At 45.4% G+C, this 24,982-nt stretch overlaps 1 protein-coding gene across 1 annotated transcript in view; it reads right to left on the bottom strand.

Moving 5' to 3' along the window:
- Window positions 1-24,982, bottom strand: part of MICU3 (mitochondrial calcium uptake family member 3) — a 67,736-nt gene that overhangs the window by 27,162 nt on the left and 15,592 nt on the right. Inside the window, exons 4-9 of the mRNA XM_029076679.1 lie at window positions 24,439-24,470; window positions 18,481-18,559; window positions 15,299-15,346; window positions 11,495-11,577; window positions 6,753-6,824; window positions 3,413-3,451 (exon numbers count right to left, since the gene is read on the bottom strand). Coding sequence (XP_028932512.1) covers window positions 3,413-3,451; window positions 6,753-6,824; window positions 11,495-11,577; window positions 15,299-15,346; window positions 18,481-18,559; window positions 24,439-24,470 — 353 coding nt within the window. The remainder of the gene's footprint in view (window positions 1-3,412; window positions 3,452-6,752; window positions 6,825-11,494; window positions 11,578-15,298; window positions 15,347-18,480; window positions 18,560-24,438; window positions 24,471-24,982) is intronic.

Genomic DNA, 24,982 nt, shown 5'->3' with positions numbered 1-24,982 from the left:
ATAATAATAGTAATAATAATAGTATTTACTAAGCGTTTACTATATGTCAAGCACTGCACTAAGCACTGAAGTAGATACATGATAATCAGGGCCCACATGGGGCTCACAGTCTAAACAGAGGGCTGGGTTCTAATCCTGCCTTCACCATGTACCTGCTGTGAGACTTTAGTCAAGTCACTTAACTTATCTGTGCCTTAGTTACCTCATCTGTAAAATGGGGATTAATAATGTGAGCCCTATGCAGGACAGAGACTGTGATCAATGTAATTATCTTGTATCTACCCTAGAGCTTAGTACAGTGGCTAACACATAGTAAGTGCTTAACCAATACCATCAAAAAAGAAAAAAGAGAGAAGGGTTTTGGTCAATCTCAACACTAAGAAATGAAAATATTCCTTTTTAGGTGGTACAATGGGGTTCAGAAGGCTTCCTTTGAACTCTTTTGTCACTGACATTCAAGGGACTGGGTCTAGAGGCTAGGTAGGGGCAATGGAGAGGCAAGAAACTCCATCTTTAACGCCTATTTTCTTTCCCTCAATATTAGACCACTAAAGGTCGTTTCTCCATCTTTTTTAAAAGATGTTCTGCAGACTGGCAAATATGGAAACATGCAACCTAGTGCAAATGAAAAATCTAAAAAAAGGAAAAGAGGAAAATTTCTTGGGGCTTGAGACCTGACTGTCTCTCCAGAAATGTAGAGCTGAGAGGTTCCAGTTTAAGGTGAAATGCTACCCTGTTAGACTTGAACTCAAACAGAAACTAACTGTTCTGCTGAGAGTCGCCATGGGCCTCGATGGACATTAAATTGTGACAACAGTCAGTACTCAGTAAAAAGGAAAACCTGCTGCCAACTGCTTACCTAAAATTTATAAGAATCTCAGAGGATGGGATACAGACTAAGTAAATGGAAGTAGCTTAAGAAATAAAAGACGAATGCACTGGCTTGTGGACATAGAACAGAACCACATTCTCTCAGTGCAGGAAAGCTCAGTTGTGAAGTTATTTGCAAAACCTGGAAATGGAATCAACTGTCTCAGCCTTTTGGGCTCCTAGTTAGACAGAGAAGCAGCCTAGGAAGGAAATGGCCGCAGGGTGAATGGGTTGAGAAACTATTCCTTGATCCTGGTTCCCTGAAAGCTAAGGAAGGGGAAGTGATGGGGTGAGGAGGGCAGGATGTTGACCTGCCTAGGGAATTGGGGAAGAGCCTAAGGCCTGAACGAAGTAGACTCAGGGGGCTTGGGAAAGAGATGGGGAAAGGAGGCTTTCCAGTGTGCAGTCATTCCTGGCTGAGAGGGAGATGATCAATGTTAAACAGTGTGGCCTAGTGGATAGAGCCTGGGCCTGGGATTCAGAAGGACCTGGGCTCTAGTCCTCGTTCTCCGCTTGTCTACTCTGTAATCTTGGGCAAGACAATTAACTTCTCTGTGCCCCAGTTACCTCATCTGTAAAATGGGAATTAAAATTTTGAGCCCCATGTGGGACAGGAATTGTGTCCAACCTGATTAGCTTGTATCTACTCCAGCGCTTAGTACGGTGACTGGCACATAGTAAGCACTTAACAAATTTGAAAAAAAAAAAGGCTGATCCAGGGAAGTGAATCTGTTGGATCCATTCAGGGTCTCCCAGATGGTGGACCTTTCTGTGAGGGGACAGACTGAGAATAGCTCTATCCTCCAGGGGTGACCCTGGGGCTGGGCTGGGCTCTCTGGACCTCCAGGACTCTTGTCTTCTACACTGAAACAATCACTCAACCAATGGGATTTATTGAGTGTTTCCTGTGCACACAGCACTGTACTAAGAATACAATACAGAAGAATAGGTACAGACAATCCCTGCCCACAAGGAGCTTAGAGTCAAGCAGACTATTTGACTAGAGATTCGTGGACAAGAAGTCAATAATGGGGTTCGAGAGCGAAGAGTTAAAGGTGTTAGAAAGCGAGGGAAGGGTTAAAATGGTACCTGGATGACTATATTAGAGGGAAAAGTTAAAGAATGCTAATTTCTTTGCCAGCCACTTCTACACTCTTGTCCCATTGCCACCCTCAGAGGCAAACCCCAGCCTGGACAAGCCATTGGTTTCCCCTGGAAATGGCTGGTATTCTTAAATCTTCCCAAATGGTGGAAAAAAAAATATGAAGCACTTCTTCTCTGTTATCTGCCCTCTCCTCGGCCCCCTCCCACCCCTCTTCTTTTTCTCCCTGTCTCTCCACTTTGGTGGCTGATAGAAGAAGTCCCCAGGGTAGGGAGCCAGAGAAAGACCAGTACACGATGGGAAGGCGGGAAGGGTGGCAGTTGCATTAATGCTAAAGAAAGCCAATTCCTTCCCCATACGGCTCCCATGCCTCCAAAAGCCCTTCTGTAAGGTTCTGTGGCTTCTATTTCAACTAGCATCTTCCCAACTGCTCCCACCTTGGGTACCTGGTATTTCTGCTACCCCCTCTCTTGGTTCTTTTGGCAGGGGTTTCTGGAATTGGGAATCAATTCTTTTAAAACTAAAATGACCCCATCCTCCAACCAAAAACTGCGTAATTAAACCTAATTTTTATCACATATCAAGAAAGCCAAAAATGACCCCCACTGAACACTGCAAATTTTCAGTCTATTGACAATGTGGAAGAAGATGACTTTAATATAATACCGTTAGCCTTTGGGAAACTAGATCTTTCCGGGAGCGGCTCTTTTCAGAAGACGTATTTAGCTCAGCAGTTTCAGGAGGTTTACATCCCTTTAAAGACTTTTCTGGCTGAAGGGGAAACTGCTTCTATGGTGGCATTTCTTTTAATTGATATCTGCCTAGGAGTTCATGTGAAAATGGAGACTGAGACCATTTAGAAGGGATTCGTTGGCCAGCTGACTAGAGAAGCTGGGTGATTTTACTATTTTATGAGCAGCTGGAGAGTCACATGATAATGTCTTGCTTTAACTGACCTGAGAGGAACGGCCCGCACCCACCCACCCACCCACTCTCTTCCCACAGGGACAGGGCAGGCTTGGGTATCAGGTAAGTGGATTAGTCAACAATGCCCTTCCCCGAACCAGCCTTAACACAAAGAGGCCACCAGTGAGCTCACTGAAGGAAGTCTCCCTACTTGTACAAAAGAGCCCAGGAAATCCCTGGTGCGTGAATCCTTCGCTTTCTTTTTCCCCCCAACAGCCTCTCTCAACAGCTGACCTTGGCCCTGGCCTGATGTGAAGTTAGCATAAAGAGTGTTCCTTCCTTACCTTTACAGAGTTGTCAAAAAACTGCACGGAAGGAAGGAAACGATTTAATTCAGTAGGCTCTTTAGTTAGCAGTAATCAACCCTTTGATATTTTAACAGCTCCAGGGGCTACTGTTGTCACCAAAATCAACATTGCCAGGTATCCCAGTTGAGTCCCCCGCCCCATGCTTACAGTAAGGTGTTGTACATACACTCTCGGGAGGAGCGCGGTATCCGTAAAGCTGAAGACGCTGACAATTCAGGGGAAAGGGCCAAGGGAAGTGCCACATTTCAGAACGAAGCCCAGAACAGCAAGGGAAAAAGAGAGATGACAAAAGAATAGATTAGAGGGGCGCAAACCATTGCTCCAGTTCTGCAGTCACAGAGCACAGGGGAGAATGGCAAAGATGGGTGGCGGAGGGTTTTCTGCTTCCCACCTAGACTACACAAACAACAGTGCCATTCCATAGGCACATGCTAGATAGACCCGATTCAAAGCACGATTTGCATTGGTCTCTGGTTGACGTTACTTCCGACTCATGAAGATGTGGGGGTGGCTCGTTTGGGCCTCGGTTTGAGGAAATGCTGGGGCTCCTCCTTTAAAACCTAAAAAGCTTGGTAAATAGAAGCAAAATCTATTACAGTGTAGATTCACGGTGCAGATGCTGCAATGATGACTGTGTCTACAGTTCAAGCTGTAGCCAGTGCCCTAATTTGTCAATCCCAGATTATGCTTCATTTGACTTTGTAGGGTTCTTTAATGTTGACATTAGCTAGAAACTCTTTTTTTAACTCAACTAATTTTTCCAGGTTATGAGAAATGGAATAAATGGATCCAGACACATTTAATTCATGGCAAAATTGGTTCATTTGTTTACAGAGGTTTCCTGCAGACCAGAGAATGATCTGATGAAAACCCTAGGAGGTTTGAGTGGCTTCATCGAGTGGGGTTGGCTGGGACCTGGGGGAGGGGGAAGGGGAAATGGTCGCTTCCCTCAACGTGCGGACACCCACTCTACCACGGCTACCTGGGGTTGTACAAACCCTGGTTTCCCCTGCCCGGATCATGTGGGGCAGGGCCAGCAGGGCCCAGCTCCCAGGAACGTTGTGGCCATGGCACCCAACCAAGTCTCACACCAGTGGTTTGGGAAACACACTCACTTTCACCTCAGCGGGAGTGTCTCTAGAGGTTCTGGTAGAACATCAACCACACATCTGGGGAGCGTTCTTTCAATACAGCCCATCTGCCTGGATGCATGCTATGCGGCGTGACAGTTGTGTGTGTTTGTGTGGCGGCAGACTAGGGATGAGGGCTACAGCTTGAGGTCTCCTGAACGTGGGATCACAGGAACAAGACCCCTGCCTGGGCTGTGCTCTAGGAGAGATGAAGGAGTGTTGCAGGAATAGGGAACAATTCCCGGGCAAGATCCTGGTTCCCCCACACCACGGAGGGATGGAAGGAGATTGCTCTCCCTTTACAACTTGGGAGGGCAGGGCAAGAAGACTTCTGGAGCTGCAAGGGGAGAGTTCTTTCACAAAATGCAAAGCAGTAGTAGTAATAGTGAAGCAACAGGGCCCAGTGAAAAGAGCACAGGACCAGCACTCAGACGACCTCAGTCATCAAGCCGACTCCACCTCATACCTGCTGAATGACCTTGGGCAAATCACTTAACTTCTCTGTCCCTCAGCTGCAAAATAGAGATTCAATACTTGTTCTTCCTCCTGTCTAGGCTGTGAGTCCTACCTGGGCCCCGATTACCGTGTATCTACCTCAGCGCTTTGTGCAGTGCTTGGCACACAGTAAGAGTAAACAGATATCACCATTATTAGTAGTAGTAGTAGCGATAGTATTTGTTAAGCACTTACTATGGGGCAGAGCACTATACTAAACCCTGTGAAAAAATACACAGTTGAGAATTAGGCCCATTTCCTGTCCCTCGGGGGCTCAAAACCTAAAATGCTGAATGATGATTCTGCAACTCTTGGATATGCCACGAGTTAAATTCACCTGGACATTTCTGACATCTTCACCCTTTTGTAAAGAAGATAGACTAAATGTGCAGAGAAGGAGTGTGGCTTCACTTCTCTGGGCCTCAGTTACCTCATCTGGAAAATGGGGATTAAAAGTGTGAACCCCATGTGGGACAACCTGATTACCCTGTATCTACCCCAGTGCTTAGAAAAGTGCTTGGCTTAACAAGTGCTTAATGAATACCATAGTTATTATTATTACTATATCTCCCACTGGTTTTGAATAAGATCAAGTCCGTAAGGCCCCAAGCAGCATCTCTTCTCTGACAGGAGCCCTGAGGAAGCTCAGAGGAACGGTGGGTGGGATGGTTGTCCTCTGGTCCTCCTCATGGGTCTTGGCACTGGGCAGGTGTGTGTGAACCTTAACCCTTCATGGACAGCATCCATTCATCTCTTACCACTTCTTGGGCCTAGAGACCTTTTTCCCTTTAAAAACCCCTTTATGTACCTCTCATCTATGAAGTGAATTTAATCCTTCTTGAATGTATCGATCGTTTCTGCCTGCACAACTCCCTGTGATAAGAAAATCCACCTACCCTAATGCTTGGCACACAGTAAGGGCTTGGTAAATGGAATAACTTATTATTACTGTTATTAGAAATACTAAGGCAAGCCATCTTTAGCTTCATTCCCTTCCAATTGGTGTGATGCGGGCCCATTTTCCACATCAGTATCTTGGGAACAAGCTCCACAGACTCCTTGGAGCAATTTGGAAGATTGGCAACATAAACATCAGTAATGAGGTTCTGTATGTTGAAAGGAGGCTAATTAAGAAATTAGAAAGAAATGGCTCGTTGAGTTTTCATCTGTGGCGTGCAGCTGAGGACATTCACCCTGGCAGAGGAACCCCCACAGCCCAGACTCGAACCCCCACAGCCCAGACTCCGAAGGGAGACGATTATCCTTCTTGTATTTACATTTGGTCACGGCGTAAACTTAACAATTGGACAGTTCCAGGAAAACGCAGCATATTTACACAAAACGGTATTAGGCTTCACCCACGGATTCCCACATAGGAGGAGATGAAGATGAATCGGTGGACGATAACAGCACTGTCTCTGACAATTAAGTCTGGGTGAAAAGGAAAGTCCCCAGCTGAGCTGGGCTTGCCCCTCTCCCTCCCAGAAGCAGAGGAGGGTCTGGGCCAGAGCCTTCACAAAGCCTCCCAAGGTGGTGAGGAGCCGGGAACTCCAATCAATCAATAGATTCTATGGGGCACTTAGTGAGTGCTCAGCACTGTTACTCTCTGCTCCTTGTGGCCAGGGATCATGTCTACCAACTCCTTCGTACTGTAGTCCCTGAGCGCTTAGTTCAGTGCTCTGCCCACAGTAAGTGGTCAATTGGTGCCACTGACTGATAGATTAAATCCTGCGGTTGCTCCTAAGACACAGTTAGGAGCAAGTAGACATGAGGGAGTGACCTGGGAAGGCAGAGAGGGAGCATGAACTTCCCCTCCTTGCTTAAAAGGGCTGATAAAGGAAGAATCCCATCCCACCCCACAAAAACTGCAATCAGTCTTACCAGCTTTGCCCTTTTTTCCTCATCTCCTTTTGTCTCTCTCTTCTCATTTTTCTTCCTAAATATCTCTTGAAGCTGAAAAATAAGCAATAATTTCTGAGTTAGTCGATCTGAAATAAAAATATCAGAGACAAATTGTCCTTAGGCATGGCCCAAAGAAGGAGCTCGGGGAGGCAGTGTGGTCTAGTAAACAGAGCTGGGGCACGAAGTCAGGACTCCTGGTTTCTAGTCCTGACCACCACTTTGCTGCTGAGGGACTTTGAGCAAGTAATTTAACTTTCCTGTGCCTTAGTTTCCTCATCTTTAAATGGGGATAAAATACCTGTTCTCCCTCTTTCTTAGACCTCCAAGATTCCCCTATTGGCTACCATAATTGACTTACATTCACAAGCATCACCTCAATTACATCTATGGTTTTTAGGAGTGGTTTGGGCACATATGAGATTATGATCAACTTCAAAGTCAATTATTTTCTTAGGATGGAGGAAAAGAAAATGTTAGGTGAATTCAGAATAAAATGTTCAAAATGTAAAGTGGTACTTATTGAGCACTTCTGTGAACAGCACACTCTACTAAATGCTTGGGAGAGTTGAAGAGAAATAAAAGACATATTTCCCTGCCCTCAAGGAATTAAAATCTAAAAGGGAAAACAGACATAAACTTCCAAATCAATTTAAATAGGGCTAAGATTGTGTACACATGCAAACTGTTCAGGGCATCTGTTGGAAGACCCAGCTTGGGGCACTAGGGCTGAATCAGGCACACCTTCTGAGAGGAAGTGGGGTTTTAGGAAGGCTTTAAAGATGTGGATATTTCTTGTCTAACAGAGTTGGATGGGGAAGGAGTTCTAGGCAGAGGGGACGGTGTGAGCATCAGGTCAGAGGCAGGTGAATCATGAACAGAGGACAGGTCGAAGCTGAGCTTGGGAGAGGCAAAGAGGGCAACCCAGGGTAGAGTGGGTAAAGGGAGGTGAGAGGTGAGATGGGGAAAGCTAGTGGGCAGTCCTGAAATCAATTGCTAAGGAGTTTCTGCCTGATGCAGAGGGAAATGGTCCTTGGCTGACCCGGAGCAAAGGGAGAACGAGCCCGCCATGCCCGAGAGCTGCCCGACGGCTGGCTGCAGGAGGGAGAGCTCGCTCTTCACCTGGGTAGAGGACAGCTGGGAATGCTGGTGTCCAAACCTGGCAGAGCACCGGCGGCTCCGTTGTTCAACTCAGCTCCCGGGGGGCCGGACTCAGGTTCTGCAGCCAAGTCCAGGCCCAAAGAGCCCGGGCTTTCCATGGGTTGTTTCAGGAGCTGAACCAGGCATTCCCTACCTACTGTCCGTGGCTCCAGGCTGGTTGCCAAGGAAATCCACTCCACCATTTGCAAGCACCCAATCTTAGCTGTCATTCCTCTAAAGAAGGTAAGATCCTCCCACGGGAAGCAGTGTAGTCTAGGGTCGAAAAGCACAGGCCTGGGGAGTCGCAGGACCCGGGTTCTAATCTTGGCTCTGCCACTTGCTTGCTGCGTGACCTTGAGCAAGTCACTTCATTTTTCTGGACCTAAAGTTTCCTCAACTGTTAAATGTGTATTCAATACCTGTTCTCCCTCCTACTTAGACTACGAGCCCCATATGGGACAGGGACTGTGTCCAACCCGATTAACTTGAATCTACTCCAGTGCTTAGAACGGGGCTTGACACATAGTAAGCACTTAACAAATACCACAATTATTATTATTATTATCCACATGCCAATGTAAAGGGTTCACTGGGAGAGACTGGAGTTTGGACTGGATGGTTGTATTACTAGTAGTAATCCTTGACTAATGCTTTATGGCACTTAGTCAGTTTTCTTTCCCCATTATCCTCGCTCCTCTCCCATTGCCCCCCCAGCTCACACACTTTGTTCCCTTCAAGCCAATCTACTTACTATACCTCTTTCTCATCTCTTGCTCGCACGCTCCCTCCAGCTTGGAATTCCCTCTCACCTCTGGCAGACCACTGCTCTCCCCATCTGCAAAACCCATATCCACCTGCAAAGACCTTCTAAAATGATATCTCCTCCAGGAGGTCTTCCCTGATTGATCTCTTATCTCTCCCTTATTTCTCTCCCTCTGCCACTTCAGCACTTATGGATCCCCTAATAATCTGAGTAGTCGCCACCCCAGAGCCCAGCACTTATGTCCCCCTCTTTAAACTCTGTTGCTTCTTCCTACCTGTAATTGACTGTTCATTCCTTGAGGTTAGAGATCCCATCTACTAGCTGTATAGTACTCTTCCATGCTCTTATTTCAGTCCTGTGTACAGATTAAGTGCTCAAAAAGTACACTTGATGGATTAGCAGTAAAATGGCAGTGTTTAGGACACGTTTCTAGCCCCTCGCCAATTCAGAGAGAGCAGTGGGTCCCTAACAAGGCAGCTCAGCTACTCGGGAATTCCCTGAACTAGGACCAAAAGTCCTTGAGAATATCAGTTTTGAGCCAAATCGACTTGGGTCTATCCCCAAACATTGCGATGGGTTTCCTGGAGTAATTACGAGATGGACAGCTAGCCCTTGACGGAAGGCTAGCCGCTCAGTATCTTCTGGCAGAAAGAGGTTGCTACAGTCTTTTTATGATTTATGAGAAGCAGCGTGGCTCACTGGAAAGAGCACGGGCTTTGGAGTCAGAGGTCATGGGTTCGAACCCCGGCTCTACCACTTGTCAGCTGTGTGACTTTGGGCAAGTCACTTAACTTCTCGGTGCCTCAGTTACCTCATCTGTAAAATGGGGATTAAGACTGTGAGCCCCACGTGGGACAACCTGATTCCCCTGTGTCTACCCCAGCGCTTAGAACAGTGCTCGGCACATAGTAAGCGCTTAACAAATACCAACATTATTATTATTATGATTAATTACAGAGCAGGGAACCTGGATAGGAAATTGAACCTGAGAGTTCATGCATTCAGTTCATTAAGTCATAGTTACTGAGCGCTTACTGTGTGCAGAACACTGACCTACGCACTTTCATTCATTCATTCATTCAATAGTATTTATTGAGCGCTTACTATGTGCAGAGCACTGTACTAAGCGCTTGGGATGAACAAGTCGGCAACAGATAGAGACAGTCCCTGCCGTTTGACGGGCTTACAGTCCAATCGGGGGAGATGGACAGACAAGAACGATGGCAATAAATAGAGTCAAGGGGAAGAACATCTCGTAAAAACAATGGCAACTAAATAGAATCAAGGCGATGTACAATTCATTAACAAAATAAATAGGGTAATGAAAATATATACAGTTGAGCGGATGAGTACAGTGCTGTGGGGATGGGAAGGGAGAGGTGGAGGAGCAGAGGGAAAAAGGGGAAAAAGAGGGTTTAGCTGCAGAGAGGTAAAGGGGGGGTGGCAGAGGGAGTAGAGGGAGAAGAGGAGCTCAGTCTGGGAAGGCCTCTTGGAGGAGGTGAGTTTTAAGTAGGGTTTTGAAGAGGGAAACAGAATCAGTTTGGTGGAGGTGAGGAGGGAGGGCGTTCCAGGACCGCGGGAGGACGTGGCCCGGGGGTCGACGGCGGGATAGGCGAGACCGAGGGACGGTGAGGAGGTGGGCGGCAGAGGAGCGGAGCGTGCGGGGTGGGTGGTAGAAAGAGAGAAGGGACAGCTTGGAAAGTACACTTCAGCGATAAAGACAGACAATCCCTGCCCACAGTGGGCTCACAGTCTAGAAGAGTTAGCACTTGGTACTAAAGGGAAGGGACATGGGGGCCTGGGATCGGTGCTGGTGGACCTTGTGTGGAGGCCAGGGTCCTTGGCCCTATTTTCCCCAGCTCCTTCTCCCTTCTGTGTCATCTGTGCACTTGGATCTGTGACCTTTGGGCATTTGATATTCACCCTACCCTCAACCCCACAGCACTTATGTACCTTTCTTTAAATTATATAAATGATTTATATTAATGTCTGTCTCCCCTTCTAGCCTGCAAACTCATTTGGGACAGGGAACATCTCCCACCTCTGTTGTATTGTAATAATAATGTTGGTATTTGTTAAGCGCTTACTATGTGCCGAGCACTGTTCTAAGCGCTGGGGTACACATAGGGGAATCAGGTCGTCCCACATGGGGCTCACAGTCTTAATCCCCATTTTACAGATGAGGGAACTGAGGCACAGAGAAGTTAAGTGACTTGCCCACAGTCACACAGCCGACAAGTGGCAGAGCTCGGATTCAAACTCATGAGCCCTGACTCCAAAGCCCATGCTCTTTCCACGGAGCCACGCTGCTTGTACTCTCCCAAGCACTTAGTACAGTGCTCTTAACATAGTAAGTGCTCAATAAATTCCATGGACTGACTGATTGGCTAGGACTGGGATTTAGGGGCTTCATGCACTTGGATCCCTCAGGTGGACCAGCTTGACCAGAGACCTGGATTACTGGGAGGCTGTGACCTGAATGGAGTTCTCCTGTTTACAGTGCTGACAGCCAGGTCAGTTGTGTTTGTAAACAGGTGTGTGTAATAACATCTACTCTACATTTCGGAACATTACGTGAGAACTACCTCTCTCTTTATCTAGACTTTGGTGAGTTTTTAAAAAACTATAATGCACACTTTCACAGTTTTCGCTCAGCTAAACCACTTGCTTTGTAGAGTTTATCCACAATTTGGAACGATCTCTTTCAAAGGGAATGTAAAAGTAACATGTCTTCATTGGATATTAAAACAGAAAGAGAGCAGCTGGAAAAATAATTTCAAATATTTAATCACTAGTCAAAAGCAATAGTTAGTATACATACCACCAAAAACTCCTTTTTGTCCACCATTTCATTGCCATCGGTATCGAACATGTTGAAAGCTATTTTAAAACCTGCATGAGGCTCTGCCCAAAGAAGTATGCAAAATGTCAATGCAATGACAAACGTGCTTTAAAACCAGTTACCAAAAACTCTGTCCCTGCTCAAGTGGCAGGTCAGCCTAATTCTGAGCCCAGGGGAATCTGAGTCTGTGCCCACCCCTGGGTTGGAAGAGGGCAACTCGGGGTGGTGCCTGGACCCACCCCTGGGATTGAGGAACGGACTCAGGGGTGGTCTAGTGGAAAGAGCACGGGACTAAGAGTCAGGACATCTGGGGTTTAATCTGAGCTCTGCCACTTGCCTGCTGGGTGACCTTGACAACTCACTTGACTTCTCTGTGCATCAGCCTGCTTATCTGGAAGTCTTCCCCTTAGAGTGTGAGCCCCTTGTGGGGAAGCGACTGGCTACCTTGTGTCTAACCAGAGCTTAATACAGTGCTTGACACATAGCAAGTGGTTAATAAATAGCTTCATTATTATTAGCTACCTCAGAGTTTAGCACGACGCATGACACATCGTAAGTGCTGAACAAATATTATCATTATTAATATTATTATTATGACTGATTCCAGGGGCCAGACTCCCATCAGTATTCCTGAAGGGGTTCAATGAGCAGGTAAGGAACAATATCAGAACTCTAATTATGACCCATATGAATCAGACTTACAGGATTTGCAGCTTCATTCATTCATTCAGACGTATTCGATGAAGGCTCACTGTGTGCAGAGAACTGTACTAAGTACTTAGCAGAGCTTCCCAAATCCCCAATCCCTCCTTCTTGCTCTGTTTCCAAGATTTAAAGGTTTTTGAGCTCAGACTTTCTCAAAGGGCTTTCTTGCTAATGAACCTAGTCAGAATCAGTTTGTCTACCTGCCTCCACTTCTTTCCCCAGAAGGATAATGAAAATGGAAATAAAAAACCAAAAGCTCAAGGCAAAGGGCAGGGCCTACTTCCATTTTGAAGATCCAACTTTCGAAAAAGCCCTACACAGTCTCTCCGGAGTGTGTAGTCACCCAAATGTACACAGAAAGGTGCTACTGCATTTCCCGCCAAACACTGGTTGTTTGGTTGAGATATTTATTACACTTGCAGAAAGGAGAGCAAAAGAAAAACATAACCTGCTTTAATTTAGGTAAAAAAGAATCCTTCTTTAGAGAAAAAATGAACTAAAGAAGTGAAAATTAAAGGGTGAAATTTTTATATTCTTTATTTAGGAAGCTTGACTCCAACCTAGAAAGGTGAGGTAATGGAATTTCAAAGTAAATTTAAAGTAATTTTCCCATTCCAAATTTGCAGCACAAGAGCAAAATGGTCTGCAGTTTTAGTGCCTTCCTAGACAAAAGCATTCTTAAATCAAGTAAGTACAAATATTAGAGATTTTGAATAATGCTTAGTTAAGTCAGTGGCTATCCTGATCAAGAAAATCTTAACACTTGGAACAAACACTGGCAACCAAAATGGTAGCCACACTGATCAGGGCATGGCCCCTCCCCCTATCCTTTTGCCCCCTTTCCCTAAAATGCTGTCTTCTGGGCTCATAGAGCCACTAGGTGATCCTTTCTGTGATTCTGGGAGGCCCAGTGTCCCTGCCTCACAACAAGAGGAGAGAAAGCAACAAGGACACTATGGAGAGGAAGGTGAAAGCTCCCAGATTACACTGTAAACTCTTCAAGGGCAGGGAACGTGACTCGGATTTCTCCTGTATGTTCCTTAGGGCCCAGTACAATCCTCGGCACACCCACAGTGGGGGCTCACGAAATACCACTGAATGAACGAATGACTGAACCAATCGATCGATCAATCAGTGGCATTTATTAAGCACTTACTATGCGCAGAGCACTGTACAAAGCTCTTGGGAGAGTACAAAACAACAGAATGAATGATGGTCCAATCCTGTAAAAAGTTGCAGAAGTGTTGCTACCGTCACTGGCGTGACCACCGGAGCCCAAGATGGACTCTTCATCAATCAATCAGTGGTATTTATGGAGCACTTCTGTAAATTCCGTACTAAGTGCTTGGGGGTGTATACCAGTGACAAGAGAACTTTCCCAGCCCTTGGGGAATTTACAATGGGGGAAAGAGGCAAAAATCATTTAAATATAGGGAAAAATATGAGGAAATCTAAGGATATAGCCTCAAATAGTACAAATTTACCAAGATGAAAATAGGAATAAAATGCATAAATCAATAAAAACATACACATGCATGTCAGTGTTGAGGATAGAGATGAAATACATATTGTCTAAGGGTAGTGTTGGGTTGCAGTTGTGGACTAACAGGGCAAGGTTTCTTGGAAGATTTGGGATACCTGATTTAGAACAAATCATACTGAGAGAGGAAAAAATTAGACTGTGCACTTGTCCAAATTATTGAGATTTGACTCTCAAATTAATCTATGGAAACAACTCTCCAAACTGACAAATGCAATATATGACAAATTGCAATATATGACTCCAAATTATTCTTTTTAAAACTCTGAAAAAAGATCCTTTGTAAATGCAAAAATATCTGGACCCCAGCTGCAAAAAAACAAAACAAAACAAAAACACCCAAAACAAACAATAAACGTCAAGCCTGAGGTGAAAATGAATAAGAAAGGGAGATTAATTCTCAAGATAATTATTTATTAATTAAAGACACAGTAGCAAGAGAAGTACAGAGGTCTTCCCATTCACACTACACTTTGAAGTACTTATTTGCCTGAAACCTTTCGCAGCTTCAAAAGTTGGAAATCTAAAATTAAAGGATACCTAAACCAGCTGAAACCCGCAGAGAATGTGTGTGAAGTTCAAGATTATGGATTGCTCTATCTGTCTCTCTCTCACTCCCTGCCAATTTATGCCCTGTCTCGGCCTCTATCTAGAGAAGCAGCATGACTTGGTGGAAAGAGCATGGATTTGGGAGTCAGAGGTCATAGGTTCTAATCCCGAATCCGCCACTTGTCTGCTGTGTGACCTTAGGCAAGTTACTTAACTTCTCTGTGCCTCAGTGACCTCATCTATAAAAATGGGGATTAAAAAATGTGAGCCCCATGTGGGACAATCTGATTACCCAGTATCTACCCCAGCGCTTAGAACAGTACTCTGCACATAGTAAGTGCTTAACAAATACCATAATCATTATTATTACTATTACCTGGCTTCGTTCTTCCCAGTTTACCTTCCATTTTCCACCTTCTCTGGCTCCCTGGCACCTGTGGTTTCACTTCCCCAAACCCCTTCACCATGTCCTTTATATTCACACTGCCTCAGGCCCCCAAAGCCCAGCCCCCCCCCCCCCAAGGGCCTGCCCTTTCTGATTACTCCCTTTACTCAAGTCTCTGGGTTTTGCATAGAAATGCTCAATTAATGTTGTTATCCCTCCCCTCTTCCCTCTACTCCCTTTCCAGACCGACCCCAGCTTGAGACTGTTAGGTACTCTGACTACCCCCGGCCAGTGAAGATTATATTTCATCACTACCCCCAAAACACAGAGTAAATAACACAGTTCCTTAAAAATGAAGTTTAATAAAGGAGTTTGAATTTACCATTTAAAACAGTAAAACAGTTCATCAAACAACTTAGTGTTCTATCCTACTGACCTAGCAGCATTTGATTTTGATGGCCTCATCTCGAGTAGTCCCTTTGGGTCACGCGGTCAAATGTTTGACGGCGATTCTTCTCGATGAGCAATTTAAGATGTAATTTTAAAATTTTCTTAGGTTCAAAATAAAATAACCAATAGAAATAGATTTAAATGAGATACTTACTTGTTAAAATACATAAAAGAAATAGGTATTCTGTATAAGAAATGACTCCTAGAGGAAAACCAAACACAAAATTACATGAGCTGTGATTCATAACTGAAAACTGTTTCCAATTATTTTCATAATTCCAGCAATGAGTACAGTGCTTGGCACATAGTAAGCACTTACCAAATACCATTATTACAATTATTATTATCTATTAAAAAGCATCTAAGAGTGAAAAACTATTTCTAAGTAGAAAAACAAGGAGTGTATATTTCCTAGTGGTTATAAAATGTGTGCTAGAAGAGGTGGTGTCAGAAGTGAAAACAAAATGAATTCTCCTTCAAATCTGATCTTCCAGAAAACCCTAAACACCAAGCTATCTTTAATTTCTCACACAAAGGAACAAAACAGAAATGTACTCTTATCAGTCATATAACTTCTTCAGGACTTCTTAGTATTCTAGCAATTCCAGACTACTAACTTAAAAAGAAACAAATGAAATATAATTTGGTCCAAAGCTGTTTGAGTCCTTTAGAAATTCAATCAATAGTATTCACTGAAGTCCTAAACACTTGGGAGCATACAACAGAGTTAGTAGTTTTAGGAGTTTAAAATCTACTAGGGGTGGGGGTTGAGGAGGTGAGGGGAGGAAAACACCAAAGTCCATTACAGGGAAGTAATAGTATAAAAATTTCTACGTAAGTGCAATGATGGGATGTGAGCAACCAAGTGCTGAAGTGGAAGTTTCGGGGAGTACAGGATGGGGTGATAAGAGATTAATCAGGGAAAATACCCTGGAGAAGATGAAAAGAACTTAAATGAAACATTTATTTGTTAGATGTCTTATTTAAGAAGTCTGATGTGGCAAGCATACCAAAACGTAAGATTTTTCTGAGTGCAGTTATCACCCCAGACCCAACAGTTTCTAAATTATCACTGATTTTTCCTGAAGTTGAAAAATAAGAAATGTAATCTAAAATCACACAGTCCCCTATTTTGAAGGAAAGGTTATTTTTGAACTAACTTTTTGGATACTTCCAATGGGACCCAGTTCAGGCCAATAATTATAAGCAGCATTTTACTTCTTCCGCTTCTGCTGGAGCTGTGAAAGCAGAAGTTTTGTTGTAAATATAATCCTACTCATTGGTGAGGGGATTCCGCCTTTAGCGAATCAATAGGTAGAAATGGAGAATTAATACCATAACCGATGTCCCAAGTGAGTGCTGAGCAAAGTTAAATCTTGGGCCAGCCTTGGACACATGCCTGGATTCCAGATATTCCAAAAGTTTCTGGAATAAAGGGTCCAAATAAACAGTCTATAATCTTCCATCCCTATTTCATATTTTTGTTCTTAGTCATAAAGCCAAGGAAGGAAGAGCCTCTGTCGGTGAGGGTGGGTCAGCATGTATGCAGGGCTGAGTAATCAAGGAAGTCATGTGGCCTAGTGGAAAGAGCACGGGCCTGGGAGTGGGTTCTACTGCTGGCTCTGCCACCTGTGTGCTGTGTGAACCTGGGCAAGTCACTTTACTTTTCTGTGTCTCAGTTACCTCATCTGTAAAAGGGGGATTAACTGTGAGCTTCACGTGGGACGACCTGATTACCCTGTATCTCCCCCAGCGCTTAGAACAGTGCTCTGTACATAGTAAGCGCTTAACAAATACCAATATTATTATGTACTCCAGTGCTTAGAACAGTGTTTGGCACATATTCATTCATTCAATAGTATTTATTGAGCGCTTACTATGTGCAGAGCACTGTACTAAGTGCTTGGAATGTACAAATCGGTAACAGATAGAGACAGTCCCTGCCCTTTGACGGGCTTACAGTCTAATCAGGGGAGACGGACAGACAAGAACATAGTAAGTGTTTAACAAATATCACAATTATTATTATTATTAAGCTGTGAAAGCCCTCCCGCCTTCATCAGCACGGAGACTCCTGGGACACTGCTCTGGACGCGAAGTCCTGCCTGACCATCTGTCTGTCTGTCCTGAGAATACCATGAAATAACCTCTGAAAGGGCGGTCCACAGAAAGAACATCCAGCATGTAGGCTGCCAAGAAGTCGCAGGGATCACTCGGGAAAATGCAAAGAAAAATGGGTTGGGGGGAACTTGGTAAGTGATGAGTGGAAGAAGGACAACACTTTCAAAAATGTTAATTTTCCATATTTCCAGAGTTAATTCCATCTTAGAACATAGTACATTTTTTATGGTCCCAACTCAATCAGCCAATCAATCATATTTTTTGAGCACGTACTGTGTACAGAGAACTCTAAGTGCTTGGGACGGGACAACAGTTAACAGCAAGGTCCCTCCTCTCTAGAAGCTTATAATCTCAGGGAGGACATAGGTGCTGAACTAATTATGATACATAGTGTATATAGTAATAGTATGTATATAAGAGATGTACCTAAATGCTAACGGGGGTGGTGAGTGCTTAACTTAGATGGTGCAGTAGTGCTGATGTGGGAGTTAGAACATATGAAGTGAAGTGATGAGAAAAGGATCAAAAAAGGCCTCCTGTAAATCAGCAGGGCTTTGAAGATTGGGAGAGCTGTGTTCTGATGGATATGAAAGGGGAGGGAATTCGAGGTAGGGGATGTGTGGGGAAGCCTGAGAGTGACAGGAGAGACGAGAACATGGCCCATTTGGGATAAGTACTGTGGTTTTGCATTTTGGAAGGTTTCCTATGTTGTGAAAGGACTTATTTTCGATAGTAAAAGTTGTGTTGAGGAGAATACTGAAATGTTGCTGCCATTTTGGGGGAATTCTTCTGCACAAGTAGATGCTCGATAAACCCTGAAGGTGGTGACGATATGCTCACCTCTTGCTGTGTGAAGAAGTGTTTCCTTGTTAGCTTTGAACTTGTCGCTTTCAAGTTTCAGCAGGTGCCCTTCATGCTGTGTTGTGGAATCTGGTGAACAACCATTCTGTGTTCACCTTAGCCACATCCTTTGTACGTAAACGCGCATATGTGTTTCGGTATCCTGGGTGCCTGTGTTTTGTGGGTTTGTAGGAATGTGAGTAGGAGCAAGAAAAGAGGCTGAATGTAAGCAGTGCCTGTGCTCCTGTTATTGGCTACCTACAGTCAGTATCCCGCTCTTTCTCATAGTGTTTCCTCAACAAAATCAAAATATTGGACTGTAGCATCAGAATAAATAGAACACTATTAATAAAGTAAGCTAAAAATCATTCTTACCTCTCTCTTTAAGGTTACGAAAAAGTTTGGAGGATCCTTTCCAAGCTGGTGGTGTTTCAATAAGCATTCGATTTAATTCCTGTAAAGCAAATGACCACACAGGCTGAATGCTTGGTTGAGTCATTATCTGATTATCCTCTAGACTGTAAACTCATTATGGGCAGGAAAAATGCCTGCTAATTAATAATGATGGTGTTTGTTAAGCGCTTACTATCTGCCAAGCGTTGTTCTAATTCTGTTGTATTGTACTCTCCCGAGCCCTTAGAACAGTGCTCTGAATATAGAGAAGCAGTGTGGCCCAGTGGAAAGAGCCCGGACTTGGGAGTCAGAGATCAGGGGTTCTAATCCCTACTCCGCCACTTGTCAACTGTGTGACTTTGGGCAAGTCACTTCACTTCTCTCAGCCTCAGTTACCTCATCTGTAAAATGGGGATTAATAATAATGTTGGTATTTGTTAAGCACTTACTATGTGCAAAGCATTGTTCTAAGCACTGGGGGGGATACAAGCGATCAGGTTGTCCCACGTGGGGCTCACAGTTATTAATCCCCATTTTACAGATGAGGGAACTGAGGCACAGAGAAGTTAAGTGACTTGCCCAAAGTCACACAGCTGGCAAGTGACAGAGTCACAATTCGAACCCATGACCTCTGACTCCCAAGCCCGGGCTTGGGATTAAGACTGTGAGTCCCATGTGGGACAACCTGATTACCTTGTATTGTCCCCCACCCCGTGCTTAGAACAGTGCTTGGCACATGGTAAGCGCTTAACAAATGCCATCATTATTGTTATTATTATAGTAAGCCCTTGATAAATACCACTGAATAATAATAATAATAATGGTATTTGTTAAGCACTTACTACGCGTGAGGTACCGTACTAATCGCTGGGGTAGAGACAAGCAAATGGGGTCAGACAAAGTCCCCCTCCCACAGAAGGCTCACACTCTCAATCCCCATTTTACAGATGAGGGAACTGCGGCACAGAGAAGTAAAGTGACTTGCCCAAGGTCACAGAGCAGATAAGTGGCAGATCCAGGATTAGAACCCATGACCTCTGACTCCCAGTCCCACACTCTATCCACTAGGCCATGCTGCTTCTCTAACATGTGTAAAACATCCATTTCTATCTACAATTCTGGAGGGGTGGTAGTATCTGGAGGCCAACACTGCTGTGAACCGTGCTGGGGCCGGGCCTGTGCCGCTCCCCCAGCCCCCAACTTCCTGCCCCCCTGCCCTGGCATGGCCTGTACATGCCTCTTTATGACCCCTGGCTGAACCTTGCCACGGACCTGAGGGAACACCTCCCCTTGCCCTCTACTTAATTCTCACCAGGGCCCGAAACCAGATCCAGGCCTCCTAGCTTGGCTGCGGCGCCAAGGCTCTGGAAGCGGAGTCTCCGGCCACGGTGGATTCGGCTTCAGATTCTGGAAGCGTTTTCACCAGACCCCCTGGGGCTTGGAAAAGCCAACAATCGCATCCTGGCCCCGTCCTGGTCCCACCACCTTAAAGAAGGCCAGCAGGGGCTGCCAAACATTCATTCAGCTTTAGGCTGTTGCAGCCATGGCAGTAGCAGGGAACCCAGAGTGGAGCAAGTACAACAGCAGAATCGGGAAAGAGAGACCAACGCCAAGGGCAGCGGCAGATGTTGCTGGCCCAGATTTCACTCCTCCACAGGACCCACTGGGCCCCGCACTCACCCAGCACAGCAGCAATTGGAGGAAGCCAGTGGCAGCAGTGATGCTTGGCTAGTTGTTGCTCTTGCCTCCTCCTGCCTGCCAGTGTGCTCTGCTCCACTGAGCACAGCTGTGTGTCTCTGTGAGGGGTGTGTGTACGTGTACCTGCGTCTGTGTGTCTAGGAGAGCCTGTATATAAGGGTCTGTCCCCTACGCTTCTGTGTCTTTGCCTCTACACTGGCTCTCTGCCTGTTTCCGCCTCTACATCTCTATTCTGTCTTCCTCTGAAGTTCTTGCTTGGTCTCTTCTTTTCTGCCTTCGTGACTCCTCCATATTCTTGGACTGAAAGATTCCCTACAGACAGTGTAGTTATCAATGGGTGGGCTCTGCATGCCTGTCCCTAAGCGCACTGCTCTGTGACTGTCTGCTTCCACTCGATCAAAGTGCTAGCAGGCCTGCCTCATTTTAAATTGCCAGTTGATTTTATAATGCACTTGAATTTTTCATGCAGATCACCAACAAATTGACCAAAGAGAAACGGTACCAGAACTGTTCCACTCAGAACAACGCTGGACACGCCGCTCCAGTGAGACGGTGATGACGGTAGTCGATGACGCCCGTGAGTAGGCGTCTCCTGAGCCAGCTGGTTCCTCCCCTCCCTTAATGTGGTCCAATGTCTCCCCACTAGCAGTAAGGAGGAGGCCACGTGAGGATGAATCCAAAACCACCCAGATATTCAGCTCCATTACACTACTTCCTGCAGTCTGCAGCCTGTCACTTTTTACAGGCACTTAGATTTTTTTAGAACAACTTGACCCTCACAAAGCCCTGCTGCTAGCTTTCTGATAGTTTACACTCTTTTAGGCTGCTGTGGGTTCATCACTGGATTGTTTTTTCTAATATCTTTGCAGGAATCAACAGGGTACTGTTTTGCCTGAAATTTCAAGGGATTTCCTTTGCCCACTTTTTAAAAGTGGGCTCAGCTTCTGCCCTTTCTCAAACCTCAGGGACTGCTCACGTCCTTCTTCAAAAACAGTAGCTGCTGGCTCAGCGGGAAGAAGGCAGGTCCCTAAGCAGGAAGGAGAGGCAGCAGGCCCCGCTGATTTCAACAAACCCTGTCCCCTGGTCGGGAACTCCCTCCCCATTCATGTCTGACAGACCACCACTCTCTACTTTCAAAATCCTCTTAAAATCCCACCTTCTCTAAGAGGCCTACCCCAACTAAGCCCTCATTTTACCTCCTCCATCTTCCTTCTGCATCGCCCTTACGCTTGGATCTGTACCCTTTAAGGACTCGATCTCCATCCTACCCTCAGCCCCACAGCGCCTACTTACAAAGCCTTATGCCCTGCCATTTCCCCTTTTACTTCCATCTTCCCCTCTAGACTGTAAGGTCTTTGTGGGCAGGAATCACGTCTACCAACTCTACTATAGTATACTCTTCTAGGCACTTAGCACAGTGCTCAGCAATTGATTGATGGATTGATTGTTGAAATTATCTTTAACCATGGTTCCTCCTGGGCGCGGGGCCCTCTGGCTCATCTCCCCAGGACTCATCCCCCAGGCCCATCAGGAGACTCCCTCACCGACTTCTCTGATTCTGGTTTGGCCTTCCAACCTGCCTTCCATCCCAAGTGCAACCCGTCCCAGACAGTTGTTCATCCTTAATCATTTTTGTATAAACAGAAGGAAGAAAAGCATTTAAAGTCCTGGTTTTTTCTGACCTCTGTAAGTAATAATAATGTTGGTATTTGTTAAGCGCTTACTATGTGCAGAGCACTGTTCTAAGTGCTGGGGTAGATACAGGGTCATCAGGTTGTCCCACATGAGGCTCACAGTTAATCCCCATTTTACAGATGAGGGACCTGAGGCACAGAGAAGTTAAGTGACTTGCCCACCGTCACACAGTTCTCCCTTTCCTAGCGTCTTCCTTACTTGCCATGTCAGGAGGAAGATGCTGTTTTCCCAGTCCTCCTTTCCCCCAATACAACTGAAGGATTTTTATGTCTTGAAGTAGTTATGTTTCCTTCCAAGTCTCAACTTGTTAAATCTTTCTCCGTCATAATCAGGGGCTTTTTTTGTTTCTCCCCCCAGCCCGCCATGAGGGCTCCTGTTGGTCCAGTGGGTAGGGCAATGGATCTAGGAATCAGGAGACCTGACCTCTGGTTCTAGTTCTGGTTTGGCCTGAAGCTGGTTAATGAAGGTGCAGGTGGCACCCTGTGCACTTGGCAATGGGCCAGCCCTCCCTGCACGCTGTGTACCAGCAGAAACCTGACCGGCAGGGACAAAAGCGGGTGAATGGCACTGCTCAAGCCTCTAGCGCTGGCATCAACTCCTTTATGCAGATTCTCCATCTCCCATTCTCGGGACCGAGACTCTCCCAGCCTTCCCTAGTGAAGCCCTCTTCTCCCCGGTTTGCTCTCCCTTCTGTGTCATCTATGGCCTTGGCTCTGTGACCTTTGGACATTTGATGTTTGCCCCAACCACAAACACACAGCACTTATGCACATATCTTTTAATTATATACTATAAATTACTTATTCATATTATTGTCTGTCTCCCTAGACTGCAAGCTTGCTATGGGCAGGGAACGTGTCTGCTGATTCTGTTGTAGTGTACTCTACCATTCATTCATTCATTCAATAGTATTTATTGAGCGCTTACTATGTGCAGAGCACTGTACTAAGCGCTTGGGATGAACAAGTCAGCAACAGATAGAGACAGTCCCTGCCGTTTGACGGGCTTACAGTCTAATCGGGGGAGACGGACAGACAAGAACAATGGCACTAAACAGCGTCAAGGGGAAGAACATCTCGTAAAAACAATGGCAACTAAATAGAATCAAGGCGATGTACAATTCATTAACAAAATAAATAGGGTAACGAAAATATATACAGTTGAGCGGATGAGTACAGTGCTGTGGGGATGGGAAGGGAGAGGTGGAGGAGCAGAGGGAAAAGGGGAAAATGAGGCTTAAGCTGCGGAGAGGTAAAGGGGGGATGGCAGAGGGAGTAGAGGGGGAAGAGGAGCTCAGTCTGGGAACGCCTCTTGGAGGAGGTGATTTTAAGTAGGGTTTTGAAGAGGGAAAGAGAATCAGTTTGGCGGAGGTGAGGAGGGAGGGCGTTCCAGGACCGTGGGACGGTGAGGAGGTGGGCGGCAGAGGAGCGGAGCGTGCGGGGTGGGCGGTAGAAAGAGAGAAGGGAGGAGAGGTAGGAAGGGGCAAGGTGATGGAGAGCCTTGAAGCCTAGAGTGAAGAGTTTTCGTTTGGAGCGGAGGTCGATAGGCAACCACTGGAGTTGTTTAAGAAGGGGAGTGACATGTCCAGATCGTTTCTGCAGGAAGATGAGCCGGGCAGCGGAGTGAAGAATAGACCGGAGCGGGGCGAGAGAGGAGGAAGGGAGGTCAGAGAGAAGGCTGACACAGTAGTCTAGCCGGGATATAACGAGAGCCCGTAATAGTAAGGTAGCCGTTTGGGTGGAGAGGAAAGGGCGGGTCTTGGCGATATTGTAGAGGTGAAACCGGCAGGTCGTGAGTACCAAGCACTTAATACTCAATAAATGCCATTAATTGATTGACTGATTAATGCTGGATTGGGTCATTAGTGCCTGGACCAAACCACCCTGAAATCCCCCAGTTCTGTTTTCTGGTCCCATCCTGCTGCTGACGTGGTCAGGGAGAAACACAACTGTGCCCATTCATGCCCCTTGTCTCAACAGCAGCAGCATGGCCTAGTGGCAAAAGCCCGGGTTTGGGAGTCAGAGGTCATGGGTTCTAATCCCAGCTCCTCCACTTGTCTGCTGTGTGACCCTGGGCAAGTCACTTCAGTTCTCTGTGCCTCAATTACCTCACCTGTAAAATGGGGATTGAGACTGTGAGCCCCATGAGGGACAGGGACTGTGTCCAACCTGATTTCCTTGTATCTACTCCAGTGCTTAGAACAGTGCCTGGCATATAGTAAGTGCTTAACAAATACCATAATTATTATTAATTGCTAACAGTAATACAGTGAACCTGGAGAGCACCTGCACTTCTCTGAAACCATGAATGTACCCCAATCACTGGCAACTGAATGGATGACAGGGCTACCATTGACACATACATCTTAGTGCTCATCTTCACAACAATTTTCAAATATTCAATGTGTTACTTGCCTAAGGTTTTAAAATACTCCCACAATCCCATTTGATTTGATAGCCCTGGTTTCCCCTCTCTAAAATTACACATATTTACATTTATTCATAATTTTCCTCACAAAGTCATTTATAAAACGGAATTATTTCTTACTTGTTTTGAAAGAGATCGCCACTGTTTAGCTCCTGAAATAAGAAAATGCAAAATTAAAGAAAGGTGACCAAACCTGCTACAGTAAAGAAATCATAAGTGATCATTTATGACCTTTTATGGCACAAAAGACAAATATTTTCATAATCTAAAATAAAAACTTTTTTTCTATTTCAGTTTAGAATATTCACAATAATTCTCCTCTAGGTTAGTAATTAACATTATTATTAACATTATGGTATTTATTGTGAACTTACTTTGTGTCCAGCACTGTTCTAAACACTGGCATAGATAGAAAGAGCAAAGGTCTGGGAGTCAGAGGTCAGAGGACCTGGATTCTAATTCCTGGCTCTGCCACTGGTCTGCTGTGTAAACTTAGATAAGTCACAACTTCTCTGTGCCTCAGTTACCTCATCTGTAAAGTGGGGATTATAATAATAATACTAATAACAATAAGAAGTTGGGTGATTTGCCCAACATCATACAGAAGGCAGGTAGCAAAACCAGATTAGAACTCAGGTTTTTTCTGGCTCCCAGGCCCGTGCTC

Source organism: Ornithorhynchus anatinus, chromosome 12 (assembly GCF_004115215.2).
Source record: "Ornithorhynchus anatinus isolate Pmale09 chromosome 12, mOrnAna1.pri.v4, whole genome shotgun sequence".
NCBI lineage: Eukaryota > Metazoa > Chordata > Mammalia > Monotremata > Ornithorhynchidae > Ornithorhynchus > Ornithorhynchus anatinus.
This window is presented reverse-complemented; position numbering and strand designations above follow the sequence as displayed.